At 38.1% G+C, this 14,032-nt stretch overlaps 1 protein-coding gene across 2 annotated transcripts in view; it reads left to right on the forward strand.

The window, feature by feature from the left end:
• rgn (regeneration) overlaps window positions 1-14,032 on the forward strand; it is a 49,329-nt gene that overhangs the window by 31,321 nt on the left and 3,976 nt on the right. For both annotated transcript variants that reach the window (XM_017155093.3, XM_017155094.3), the window contains exons 2-5: window positions 3,005-3,052; window positions 12,213-12,399; window positions 12,464-12,775; window positions 13,907-14,018. In XM_017155093.3, coding sequence (XP_017010582.3) covers window positions 12,348-12,399; window positions 12,464-12,775; window positions 13,907-14,018 — 476 coding nt within the window. In that variant the 5' untranslated portion in view covers window positions 3,005-3,052; window positions 12,213-12,347. The remainder of the gene's footprint in view (window positions 1-3,004; window positions 3,053-12,212; window positions 12,400-12,463; window positions 12,776-13,906; window positions 14,019-14,032) is intronic.

Raw genomic sequence — 14,032 nt, forward strand, 5'->3', positions numbered from 1 at the left:
CGAGGGCGGCATAATCTTTATGACAGGCCGCTGCCGGAACTTCACAACAGGTTGAGCCACGTCTTCGACGATAGAGCCAGTTGAACTAGTGACCTTTGCAGAAAATAGATTATTAAATTTCTTTAAAGCTTGCCAAGATAAAAGTTCCTTTACCACTCCATTCCATTTTTCTTAAATTAAAAGAGAACTTTCAAATTGCTAAAAATATTTAAATATTTTTAATTTAGATCTTTTTACCAACGAAAAATGTACTTCACATTTTTTCAATTCTGCTAAATTTATGTAATATTTTTCTTATAGACAGTTTTTAGAATTGAAAGCCTTAATATATTCTTAATTTAGTTCTCTTGCTGCCAGAAAATCCCAAGTCCCACTAAATTGCTGATTGGCGATCAGTTTTCGATAATGATCACTTAGTAAAGGCCTCATTACAATCTCCTGAAGTCAAGACAATCAAAAACAAGCGATTGCACGACTTTTTGCCGGTTAAACAAATCGCTAATGACACAATCAATGCAAAATCAATGCAAAACACAATCAAAACAAATCGGAGAACTACCAGTTCATTAGTTTTCATATGTGATTTGCTGACCTCTGAAATCGACTGCCCCGCACTGCTGGGCAGCATAGGGTTATCGGTGCCTGGTAGATCGTTAAGAACGTTTGAACCATTTTTTGTACCGGCTTACAGAGCCAATTATGCCCACAATGAGCCGTTGTGTAGAGCCCTGCATTTTTATAATAAGTTGCCATCTCACATGCGGTTGGATCCATGCTCCCCCAGAGATTTAATCAAGAAAAACTTGTATAATTATTTTGCCTCACTTAGTATTTAATTTAGTATTAGTTAGTAGCCAGTTAAGGTTTTTTTTACTGTTGGCGAATAAAGAAATAAAAAAAAAAAAAAAAAAAAAAAAAAAAAAATTGCGTAATTAAAGCCAGATGGCCAACGGTTTGGGCCACGTTTTTGATCAATGGCCAGTCAGCCCACGGAAGCCAATTTACCAAAGACACAAAGCGCGTTCGTCAACCCGTCAAATTGTGTTAAATTGTAAAATGACAACAGCACTAACAATAACAATAATTGTAAGATTGTAAGTTATTGTGTGGCGGCGGAAACGAGTTTGCTTGACCAGCAGGTGCCACGGGGAACCAAGTGAATTTTCAATACTTGGAGTACGAATTGGGAAATCACATATGTTCAATCTTTAAGTACTTACAATTGGGCCATGTGCAAATAATTACGGAATCGGTGGGCAAATTTTGATATGTCGCCTTCTTATCTTATCGGCTCAAAAAAAAACCAGATGCCTTTAGCACAAGCAAAAATAGGTTATGAACATATTTACACAAGCCTCTCACTGATTTTTTTGTTTTATTTTGTAAAAACCATAAAAGTTTTTACACTCGGTTGAGTTTCAGGAATTCTGTAAGTACTGATTGCGAGCAGCTCATAAAAGTTTACGGGCTAGTGAATCATTTTTTTCAGACAGGTTTAGTTTTAGTTTTGTGTGATACAGTTAAATTGCTTTGAGTTCTATTTATCTAATGGATTTTTTTCATAAATCTTTTTTGACAGTCTTTTTTCAGGACCTAAGCTACTTTTTTTATATACGAATATATCTTGAAACCACTTCCCAAAGAACTCTTGCTCGCTTTTTGTTTTCTTTTCAGATATTATTAGGGCACTTGCACTTTGCAAGTTCTGTTGTTGACTTCTTTGCACTTCGACATTTGTCTGCTCCAAAAACTTTTCCCCCAACGCAACTTGTTTGCATTTTTCACCCAGCTACGACAACGCTTCTTTGTACTTCGGTTATGCAAATCGAATAGAAAAGATTGAGATAGTCAAACAGACAATGTTGCAATTTAGCCTTTTATGAAGTTGACAAAGTAATTTTGCACCGAGTATTATTTTTTTACTTTCTATTTGCATTTGGCTTTTTAGATTGAACGGCATGTCTGGAAACGCCTATCTAATCATAGGCCAGGTATCGTCAAACTCAATATCTGAAAGGGAAAACGAAGATAGCAATCTAAATGACTTTATTACTTTCAATTGACACAATTTTGAGGCTGCGACGACTGGTTTTTGGTTTGACCAAATTGAAATTTATTGCCGAAACAAGAGGAGAATTATGTCGAACGGAATTTAATAAATTAACAATTCAAGTGAGGGGCTTCATGTGCAAAATTGGGAATTAAAAGCGGACTGCGAAGCTCGTGGCACATTTAATAATTCAATTCTCTTTTCCTGAAACGCGGCAAACGGAGTCTGCCCCGATTTCGATTCGATTTAAATTCAAATCAACTTTTCAAAAGCTGGCGGCAAATTTATGCAATATCAGGTTCCCCACGTCTTCTTTTGTGCTCCAACCGTTCCAGAAACACAAAAATGCAAAATTTGTGCTAAAAACTAAAAACCTTCTAAGCATAATTACACAGAAACAACATTGGGAAAGAACTTCAGCTCCCAGCATCATCAAGAATTTTGGGTAAAACGGCGGAGTTTTGTTATGGGGAAGTTTCTCCTACCAACTGACTGTATCGTATATGGGCAAAATAAACATTTCCAGCTGACAGACGTCGAAGCCAGAAAAAGATAAACAAACAAAACAACAGAATGCAGTTGCTTAAATTATGAAAGAAACGCCAGATCAAAGGGATGGGTAAAATAGAAGGGGTATTATTGCTGGGGGAAATGGGGAAAGGAAAATCCTGACATTTTCAAGTGGCTGTGATTCGCAGCGAATCCCGTTGCAATTATTATTATTTTTCGACCGCATTTCGCTGACGCCGAGTGCCTCGAATCGGAGAAGTCTGCATTTTTATTCGCCTCTCAATATGTCAAAATGCTTTTGCCCCACACTCGGAATTGTTGTTTGCATTTTGTGCTTCGATTGAGACAATATTTATGGCAAAGGAAACCTCTAGAATTTAATCTGCATATTTTTCTTAGCTTCAAGAGTTTTTATTGATTATTTTCTGTATTTTTGTATTGCAGATTCGCCAATTCTGTTCTGGAGGACTCTCGAAGACGCCTACCAAATAGGTAATTATATTGCAAGTATTTTATGTTTGAATGGAAAAAGTAATTCAGATGACTTATAATTTGAAAGAAATTATTTATGATTTATGCAAATGGGTGGTGAAAAAGATTTGATGTCTTTTGGCATAAATAATGTATTATTAAATTGGTTTTTGAATGATCAATTTAGTTGAATTCCTTCTCAATATCTGCAAACCGCTTTTATTACTACCACATAATTGCATATTAGTTACTTATCAATTTTCGCAATCAAAATGCCTTTTACGTGTTCAATAGATTCCCACTTACAAATGTTTAATGAAATTGTATTATAAATTTCACTCGGGAAAATGCCAGTATATAATTCAAATGAACGTTCGATACGGATGCCATTTCTGCAGTTCATTTGGCTAATGCAATTTGAGCCACCAAAAAACCGCCCACTCGAATGTGGTTACACCTCTTGGCCCTCTCTTGTTAATATTTACCGCACATTTTGCGCAACGCCAGGCGGCGACTTTGGTTTTCATCTTTGGGATTCGGTTTTTGTTGCTTCTCGCATTCGGTTTGCATTTACACTTATTTATATTTATTTCCACACATGGGCTTCGCTCTATGGCGACTCGATTCCCGCTTTTCCACTATGTATTTATTTATGCTGATTCCTTTGGGCACTATCGCCATGTGCATTTTTTATGGAAAAAGGGAATTGCAGCGGCATTTACTACAATAAGTTAGCGATAAGGCATTGGAGTGGCATATAAATTAATAAGAGTACAAACGGAAAAGTTTATGCCGTTGCACGTGGCGCATACGTAATAATTTCCAATGGTATTTCTGTGGCCTTACGGCAACAATTTACTTAATGCCGCCCGATCAATATTGATACTTGGCCAATATTTGTACAATTTGTTTCAAAGTCACATATTTTTGTGAGGTGAATTGGTAGAAAGAGCTGAGTGAGTCAAATTGCAGATGATTCAGTTTTCAGTTTTTAGATTCCCCCGATTCGAACACACCTTCTATAAAGCTGCATTTGGCTTAGTCAGCGAAGATTTAACTCATTCCTTTTTTATGACCAGAATCAATTTGCATGCCATTTGCTATGTCAAAGTTTTTCTGTATTTTTTTTTTCACTCTTTTGACCATATACGTTGCGCTGCCTATGAGAACGTAATTTGATTTTCAGATATCGAGTTTGATTTGTGATTTTTGTGGCGATTCTAAATGGCTCGCCTTGACATTTCGCATTGGAAAAATTTAAATATAGATTAAAAAACGCCAAAAGCGGCCAGCAAGAGTGTCGAGAGATGGCGGAGCATCATCTGGCGGGCCATTAGTGAAAAAAGCTAATGCCACGCCCACTCGCCTCTGCCACTCAATCTATAAATATGCCAGACTTTGCATAGCCGTAAAGTCAACAAAAGGCATCCGCAAAATGGCAGGGAGGATGTGATGATGCAGCAGCTGGCGGGGATATCGGGATGATGGTTAAATGGGGGACTTTAGTTCCAAAGGGGGTGTTATATGAGGAGTTACGGGTCGGGGGGTGGGTGGTTAAATGGGGAAAAACGAGTGCAGCAGACCGGTTGCCTATAAATTACAGTCAAACGGAAATCATTTTGCATGCATGTCCTGGCTCCTGACTTGTGAAAAAAAACTCTTCGTTCTGTTTGTGCCAGCGGAAATTCAACATTTCAGTAAACAGGCGGGAAAATTTCCACTTGGCCTGCCATTGTCAACACTGCGTATACGTGATGGGTCCAACATTAGTCCGGTCATAAACTAACATTCCGTAATGCGATTAACCCCTAGCACAATGCAAGTCTAGATCCCACCCCCCCGTCGGCAAGAAACCGAACAATTTCTGCAGCACACGCACAAAAACCAGAAACGAAGCAACAAATTTCCAGCCTGAAAATGATTTCAAGCCAACTCATGTGAATGTGGGGGGGCGGCTAACAAACAAGATAAAACTTTTGATTTATCGTTGACACGAACGCCAAGAACAGAAAGAACAAGCTGGACAAGAGGACCAGATCCACAAGCATAACCAAAACCAGCTCGAGGACCAAGGTCCTGCTGAATTTGTTGGCCTGTGGGAGGCAACTGAAAACTAACTTGGCTCACAAATGCGTGCGTCGATAACGAAAGGCAGATCCTGCACACAGAAAAAAAAAAAAGAATTAGGAATTTTTTAAATCGATTAAAAAATGTTAAGGAATTTTATAATTTTATGTGTCCTTTTCATGTGTGCATCTAAAAATAAAAATGCCTTCGTATACTAATTTGTTACAAATGGATAAAATCTAAAATTTATAAAAAATATTTATAAAGCAAACAAAATAAATATGGGAAAATAATAAATAGAATTAGATAAGAAATTCAGGAATTAAATTTACTATTAGAGCTTTTAATAAAAAATGTTCATTACTTATGACTACAACAAAATTGTAATTGGAAAAAAGGTTCTTAAAAATTGAATAGATCTTAAAAATAAGTTTTAAAAATTGAACAGATCCTAAACAAATTCCATAATTTCCTCTGAGTGTACCTGCATTGAAGGCAATTACCCAGGATGGAGGAGGGGGACCAAGAAGCCCTTTTGCGTGGGAGGCAGTGTCAAGTGTGTGTCACGACACGCGCCGACAAATTTGTGGGCTCCCCTTGCCAAAAAGCTGCAAACAAGCATAAACTCTCCAGCTTCTGCTACACCAGGCAAATGAGGCGGTTTTCGGGGGGTGTGGAATACAAGAAGGACAAGAGGAACAGACAACAATGGGCAGCTGAATGGTCAACTTACTTGCCCGACTCTCGGATAACATCGCCAAAACAATTTAGCCCAAACCAGAAACCGAAAACAGAACTCTGAAAGCAAAGTTCCACAAAATTTGTTTGCTTTGCCAGCCTTAATTTCCACAAATATTTGCTCACTCGCATTTTTTGTGTGTGCTCAGTTTTGGGCGGCATGAACTTGAAAAAAATTAATAGAAAATATTTGTACGAAAAAACAGCAAAAACAAAAATACTACAAGTGACATTTTTATGTCAATGAAAAAGACACACAAAACAATCAACAACATATCACGGAAAAAAACGATCTCAAAGGCGAGAATCGATTTAGCAGAATTTACATCATCATTGGTTCACATACTTTAGTGCACTGCAAAAAAATCGGATGTAATTTTTAAAGATTTTTTTTTAAGAGTTAATATTCAATTAATAAAGCATTTATATCGCTTGGAAAAATAATTATTAATCTAAAAACTAAAAATATCTTTTGTGCATTTGTTCATTTCGTTATAATTTTAGTTTTATTACTTTTTGTGAATAATTTATTATTTTAAAAATATTAAAAAATACTTTATTACTTTTTGCGAACTTAGGTTATCACTAAAGATTTATTGAATGGAGCACATCTGTATGAACAGATTATTCCATTTCTGGTGTTAGTTCGTGAGAAATGGGGTGATCCCGTATGCCAAAAATATAGAACATCGTAATTTTGGCACGTGTACGAACTGATAGTGTCAGATAGGCTGGGACACCCCGCCGTCGGCTGAAGTGGAATAAATTTGAGAGGCATGACATCACTTCAGTCTACTGCCTGAGTTCCAATTGCCGGTCGAGTACGTGTTTTGGATGCTGACGTAGCCGCTGGCGCCTGCGCCCAATGCAAATCTCGAAGTTTATTTGGTCGATGACGTTGTCTTCGCATTCGAAATGCACATACGAGTATATGAACGAAGAGTCGTTGGAAAATATCAGAATTGCGGGTACGTGCGGCGAGTCAAAGGCGAACTTGGAGCGATTGCCGTGGCTGATATTTATTGCGGGGACCCAAGAGCTCTCGGCTGAGTTATGTCATATCTTTTGGGGTAGGACCCAAAAGGTGCGCACGCCAAGCAGGTAGAAATGATTGATAGGTTGCTCCGTGGGATTCAAACTGCAGCCAAGTTGATTTGTGATGAGTTCTGATGAATTGCCTTTGGCTTTCGCCTGAATCTGGAGATCCAAAAATTAAATTTATGACTTTGGACAGGGGGAAAAGGAGATTTTTAATTTATAATGCTTTCCCCTTTTTCTGTTCTCCTTTTTGCTCCATTGAGTGGCAGAAATCCAACCGGAAGGAGTCCATTTAAAATTCATCTAAACTCATTAAAAAAGTTTTCTATTTTTTTCGGCGGCGAAACTGTAAATTAATTTCAACTTGGCCCGCAGCAGCAGCAGAAAAACAGAGTCGAAACTTTAAATGCACTCAAATTCAATTGAAAAGTGCAGCCTCATGGCCTGGCACTGCGTATACTTGATATCGCGCATACGCCGCATGGGACCTGTGGTGCTGAGTTGCTCTGCAATGCCATCGTCCTGTCAAAGCAGCAAACACACAACAGACACAATGACTTGTCAGCAACTAAATGACTTTCACTTTTCCCGTTTGCCAGTGAAGGGTATAGTAAATTTACACAGGAATAAAAAATGTGATTTCAAATTAATGGTTATAGAAATGCTGTTAAATGTCACAATTTTAACTTATTATTAATTTAAATTTTTTAAACTTGAAATGTTTGTTGAAGGAATTTTCTACATATAAATACATTTATAATCATTAAATACATATATTACAAAACTCAAAGTTCTTAGGTTTCTATAAATCTTTGTATTTTCTTAATTCATGGTTATACATTTTAAAAACTTGTGCATGGGATATAAAACAATATTTTTTCAACTGCACGCTTAGCTGGGTGTTGAGATGTGTATCAGTGGACAGCTCGGAAATTCCGAGAGGACAAAGTTGCCAGCTGACGATAGCACAGACCCTCGATGGGGGCCCCAGAATAAAGATGGAAAACTTCAGTCAAAAGGCACGACAGATGCGGAGATGGCTGCTCGAACCACAACCGCTACGTGTTGGCTCCTCACCGACAGATTCCGCACAGGTGAACCATGAAAATGCTGGCAATTGCACACAGGTAGAAATTTTCAAGGGGTGGTTGGGGCTCAAAATGGTTGGAAATGGCTGAAATGGCAGCTGTGAAAACGTTTCTCGGCTACTTTTCGCTGCAATCGAGGCAGACGGAGCAGCAAGTGATTGGTTGGAATCTGGCAGAGATGCGTATAAATTATATGGCTCGTCCGCGATTTTCTACGGGAATGAAAAGCTGTGCAGTGCAATTTATAGCCACCATTTACACCCGGTTTTCTGAACTATTTCGTGTGGCGCGCACTGTGATTGCATTTAAATCAATGAAATGCGCATAAATTAATTAAGCCAGAGCGAATCAAACGAAAAGAAAACCCATTTGTTGTATTTATAAATGTTTAACTTCCTATGGCTACAAATTAACCGCACAAAAACATTTACCTTTAATTAAGCCGCAAACTGGTATTTTGCTATCGAATTTTCGTGTTTGTTTACTTCGCCAAGCGAATAAAATCTATGCAAATTCGTTTGCCAACTTAATTATGCCAAGAACGGGTTGATTCCCCCATAATTGATTACGACATCTGCCGGCCAGGAACTCCCGCAACATAGATATGACATGGTCAAGATTAATGTTACCAATTTGTCCACTTCCCAAGCCGCATGCCGATCTCTAAGCTCTTTCGATTTATTTGGCAGCCGTTTGCATTGAACCCGTCGTGAAGAGGTTAAGTCCAAAGATGTATTTTTTTTCGCCATTGACGCAGCCATTCAACTTTTGCTTTTAACTCGAATTTGTTTTGGGGATTTGATTGATGGCCGACGAGTTCTGCGAGTGGGTGATGATCTGCTCAAGAGATCTCAATTATTTCCAATTCCCTCGCAGTTCGCAGTTCTTAAATTTTCAGCGCTGTTTTTGATGCGATTCTAATTACGACACTATCATCGCATAGGCATAAACACTTCGTGGAAGTCCGTAATTTATGCTAATTCCCAGCGAAGCACCGAAATAGCACCTCATAAATGTAAATTCGGTTCCCAAATAGAGGAAACCCCCTTCAAAAAGGTAATCGCACGCCCCTTGATCATTTATCAGCATGGTTTTTTTGGTTGGAGAGGGGCCACACGTGTGTTTTTCAAATACGATACCCGTTCTCATTGCGCTTCCCTTGGGTATTTAATATCCGAGGCTTAAACCCAAAGTGCTGATGAGCTTATCTCCAACCTCGAATATCTGGACAAGGTTACGGGAAAGGGTCGGATTAGTTCTACAGACGGAGCACTGCCTTTAAAAAGTATAAAACACAAATTTAAATACTTTTTGGGTCTAAGCTGCCGCCAGATTGATTTCCCAAGTCGTTGAATTTTTTCAAACAATATTATATGACTCCGTTTCTCGGAAACTTGTTGATACGATCCAATTAAAATCAAATTTTCGATGCCGTAATGCCTTAACTTAAATTATTACCGACGCGCCCAAGTTCAAGATCAAGGCCTTACGATTTCCCCTTCATCATTTTCCGCGACATTTGAATGTCGTCTGGGCACCCACAGCCAACTGCATTGGAAGTGGGTCATAAATCAGTCAAATTCCGCCCACTCGCAGACATTTTCCCTGCGCCTACTTGTGTGTGGGTGCCGTCTCTCTTTTTATTAGCCACTTAAACGAATGTCGAGTTGTAATAATGTTGACAGAATCGTGGATCGGCGGTGTCTTGAAGGTCTATATCTACCGGGAACTCTCGCGTCATCGCGTCATCGGGCCGAGCAAACAAACCAGAAAGCAGGTAAACAAACCAACTGCGGAGACAGCAGTTACAGCCACTGAACCTTGCCAAGATCGGTACACGGAAAAAATAGTGCAATTATTGGAAAATCTTGTGGAAATTATTATATCATTATTTAAATAGTTTAGAATTTAAAAAATATTTTTTAAAGCGCTTATCTATATTCTCAAACACAATCCTGTGAGATTGGATTACTAACTTATATTCTTCAGATTAACAAAATAAAAAAAAGGTCCAAATTAATTTTTATTTTGCTTTCTGTTAAAAATAAACTTTATATTTTGTCAGTTATTAAAATGTTTTAAATATATTAAAACATTTAATTTCTTTAAATATCTTAAAGTAAGATCTTATTATTATATTTATATAATGCTTTTAGCTGACCTCATATTTAATTATCGCGTTCGTTTGGAATCCGATATTATAAAACCTATTATCCAAGACACACCTACATGTCATAAAAAACGTAAGTGCTTAAGTGCGGTTTTTAAATATTTAAAAAAATTAGTTTTCCGTGTATCGAGCCTATAATGAATGTCAAGTCGTCACCGTTGAGGAATTTGCTGTCGATTGGCGTTGGCCAAGAAAAGCCAAGAGGCACAAGCCAACAGGGGCTTCGGGCCAAGACAACTGAGCCCAGCAACTCCGGCCTGTCTGGCGAAGCTGTCAATCCAGTTGGCCGGCGTGTGTTTACTTCTTTAACTCTTTTTCTTATTATATCTTTCCCCCCTTTAATTTGTTTGCTTTCGTGGGCATGAATTATTTTACAGGAATTGTATATGATTAGTCGCTGGTCTTTGGGGGCAAAGAAAGGGGCGGCGTCAAATTAGCCGCACGTTCAAATGGCTCAATTAAAATGACACAATCTAGCCCATAATTTGCTCGGTGAGTGCAATTTAAACCGGTATTCCATCGCTAAGAGCTTCAAATGATAGATCATTTAATTAAGTTTAGTGGAAAGTCAAAGGTGAAAGACATGTAATGGTCGAGCCTGCAGAGAAGGCCCAACTTTTAATTACATTTTTCGTTTATCATTAGATCTTCTTTACTTTCACTTTTAGCTCAGTTTTAAATCTAATTTTGCCTTGGAAATTTAGGTTTTTAGCAGCTGCCTGAAAACAACCATTTCAGTGGCCTTTTTTTTAGTTTTTATTTTTAATTCGTATTTAAAAAGTTTCGAATTATCATAAAAAACAGATTTTGGCTATATTTAAAGCTCTTTTATAAATGTTTACTTTTTAGCTCAGTTTGAAATCTAACTTTGCCTCGAAAATTTGTGTTTTTAGCAGCTGCTTGAAATGTACAATTTCAGTGACCTTTTTTTTTAAGTTTTAATTTTTAATTCGTATTTTTAAAGTTCATCATTATCATAAATAAACATATTTTTAACTATATTTAAAACTCTTTAATAAACGTTTACTTATAACATGTTCGGTCATTTAAATGTCAATGCTAAGATCAGATGCTAATTATTTTTCTTCAAAGTAGTATTAGAAGCAGGGACCGTAAATAATCATTATTTGAGATTTTTATTTTAAAAAGACTACTGCGATATTTTTTTTTAAACGTCAATAATAACGTTCTTTTTACTCTTGTCCACAAAGTATATGCATTTCAACAAATCTGGAAAGCAAATGAACTGTTATTTGTTCATGTCTATAAAGTGCATAAAAACCAGTTAAATTGTTGATTAAAACTTATAAAAGTCTCAGTAGGCCTTTTGAAATAAAAATCTCAAATAATGATTATTTACGGTCCCTGATTAGAAGTAGTTATTAAATGTTGCAAGTTTCCCATCTTAAAGAACGCAACTCAATTTATTTAAGACCTTAACTTGCAGTTGTACCAAGAATAACCCATCAGAGACCCTCTAAAACAGTTAGCGGATTAACCCGCGGCAATTCCACTCATTTATATGAGAAAAGTGGGTCACTGCAGCCAGCACTACTGGCACACACACAATTCACACACTCGGAGGCACTCGGTGTGTCAACAAATTGAAAATAGAATGCAATAACAAGCCCCAGTGGCAGTGGCAGCTACAGTGACGGCTTTTGACCAGGTTGTCTGCCACTTGACGAGGTGGTTAAAGTTATGAAAGTGCTAATTGAAACGCCACACAATGGCCGGCCAAATGAGCCGCTCGTTGAGTGGACAGTGACTAAACCCAGAGATGATGATGATGACCAGTTTCGTGGCCAAAAGCTGTTTATGAATGGGGGCCAATAAATAAAATAAATCTGTTCGAATATATGTATATTCCCGTCGGCTCAATTTGTCTTGCTTTTTGGCTTTTGGTGTGGAGGCGTTTGTGTGTCCATCCATCAACGGAAACACTTGTTAGAGGCTTCTCCTCCGGAATATATTTGCATAAAACAAACATTTGCTGAAATGAAATTATGATAAGCAGACGAGTTGAGAGATTAACGAATGTTCATCGTTTGTTTTCGTTTCATTCCCCCTTTTTTTGCAGACCGTCAGCCCGTCGAGCGATGTAAGAAGTGGCCAAAACAGAGCAGCCAGAGATTCATAATAGCCCTAGGAACAACAAAACAGGAATACAATCCCCGCACACCATCAAGCATCAAGGAGCAGCAGAGGCATCAGGATGAGTGGCAGCCATAAAATGTGGTGCTGCCAAGTATTTATCTTAGCTTTATGTGAGTGCTTGCACATGCAGCTCCCGCGATGATTTATTATATTTATTATTTTTATGGCCCACAGTTGCCCACACGATTCCGGCGGAGTTCCATTCCAGCGCAGCTCATGCCGGCATTAGCTTCGATGGCCCCTCGCCGGCTCTCAATACGGATGCAGTGACTCCAACAAGCAGGCCGAAGCGTCGCGTATACGCCCTGTGTCCGCCACAATTCCATCGCGTGGGCACCGATTGCTACTCGCTGGTGGAGCAGCGCAGCAGCTGGCTGGAGGCGCACTTCTTCTGCAAGGACAAGAACGCCAATCTCACGGAGCCCGGCAAGCATGCCGACAAGAAGCTGAGGCAGTTCCTCCAGAAACAGGATGCCCTTTCAGGAGGTGAGTAAACATTAGAGCCCTGCTTGAATGGATTCAATGAATTATTTAGAATTTTTTGTATTATATGAATGAATTAATTAGAATTTTAAGTTAAAAGAATTGAATGAATTTGTATTTTGAGAATTGAATGAATGAATGGCATGAATTCCGAAATAATTCAAACGACAATTTCTTTTGAAGAAGAAAGGGCCATAATTATACCCGTTACTCGTAGAGTAAAAGGGTATATTGTATTCGTGCAAAAGTATGTAACAGGGAGAAGGAAGCGTTTCCGACCCCATAAAGTATATATATTCTTGATCAGGATCACTAGCCGAGTCGATCTAGCCATGTCCGTCTGTCCGTCTGTCCGTCTGTCTGTCCGTCTGTCCGTCTGTCCGTCTGTCCGTCTGTCTGTCTGTATGAACGCTGAGATCTCAGAAACTATAAAAGCTAGAAGATTGGCATTTTGCATGCAGATTTTAGGAATTCCTACGCAGCGCAAGTTTGTTTCAAAATGGTGCCACGCCCCCTCTAACGCCCACCATCGCTTATATACGATTTTAAAAATTTTAATATTTTGGAAAAGTAAAAATGCAGTTTTATTGTGTTTATCAATACCTATCGAAATGTAGAAGAAATTTTTCAAATCGGACCATTCGTTAAAAAGTTATGCGTGATCAACGTTTTCTATCTCTATCTCCATCTCCCTCGCACTCCCTTTACCTGAGTAACGGGTATCTGATAGTCGGGGCATCCGACTATAACGTTCCCTCTTGTTTTGTGATTAAATCTGCCTGACTTTTATTTAGTAAGCAGTTAAAATTGATTTGTTAAAAATTTTACACTTTTTGTTCTCAAAAGAAAGCACAAAAAAAATCTGGCAAATTCAAAAAATTTATAAAACTTATTCATTCATTCATTCAATTCGAAATGAATTAGAAAAACATTCAATTTAGTTCACGTAGAATTGAATTAAACAAATCAGAAATTTCATGGCATACTATGATAAAACAAAAATTGATTGATTAATGCAGGGCTCTAGTAAACATCTGATTAACCATAATTAAATAAAACCATCATACCACCATTTCTGGTATTTAATTCTTAGTATTAAGCGGTAAAACTAAATCCTCCCTCTTTAACCTATAGAGAAAGATCCCATCTGGCTGGGAGCCACCTATGATCACCACAACAACCAATGGCAGTGGAGCATGAGTGGCCGCAATCTGACCAACGACTCCTTCAGCCGCACCGATCCCACGTAAGTCAACCCTT

Source organism: Drosophila takahashii, chromosome 3L (assembly GCF_030179915.1).
Source record: "Drosophila takahashii strain IR98-3 E-12201 chromosome 3L, DtakHiC1v2, whole genome shotgun sequence".
NCBI lineage: Eukaryota > Metazoa > Arthropoda > Insecta > Diptera > Drosophilidae > Drosophila > Drosophila takahashii.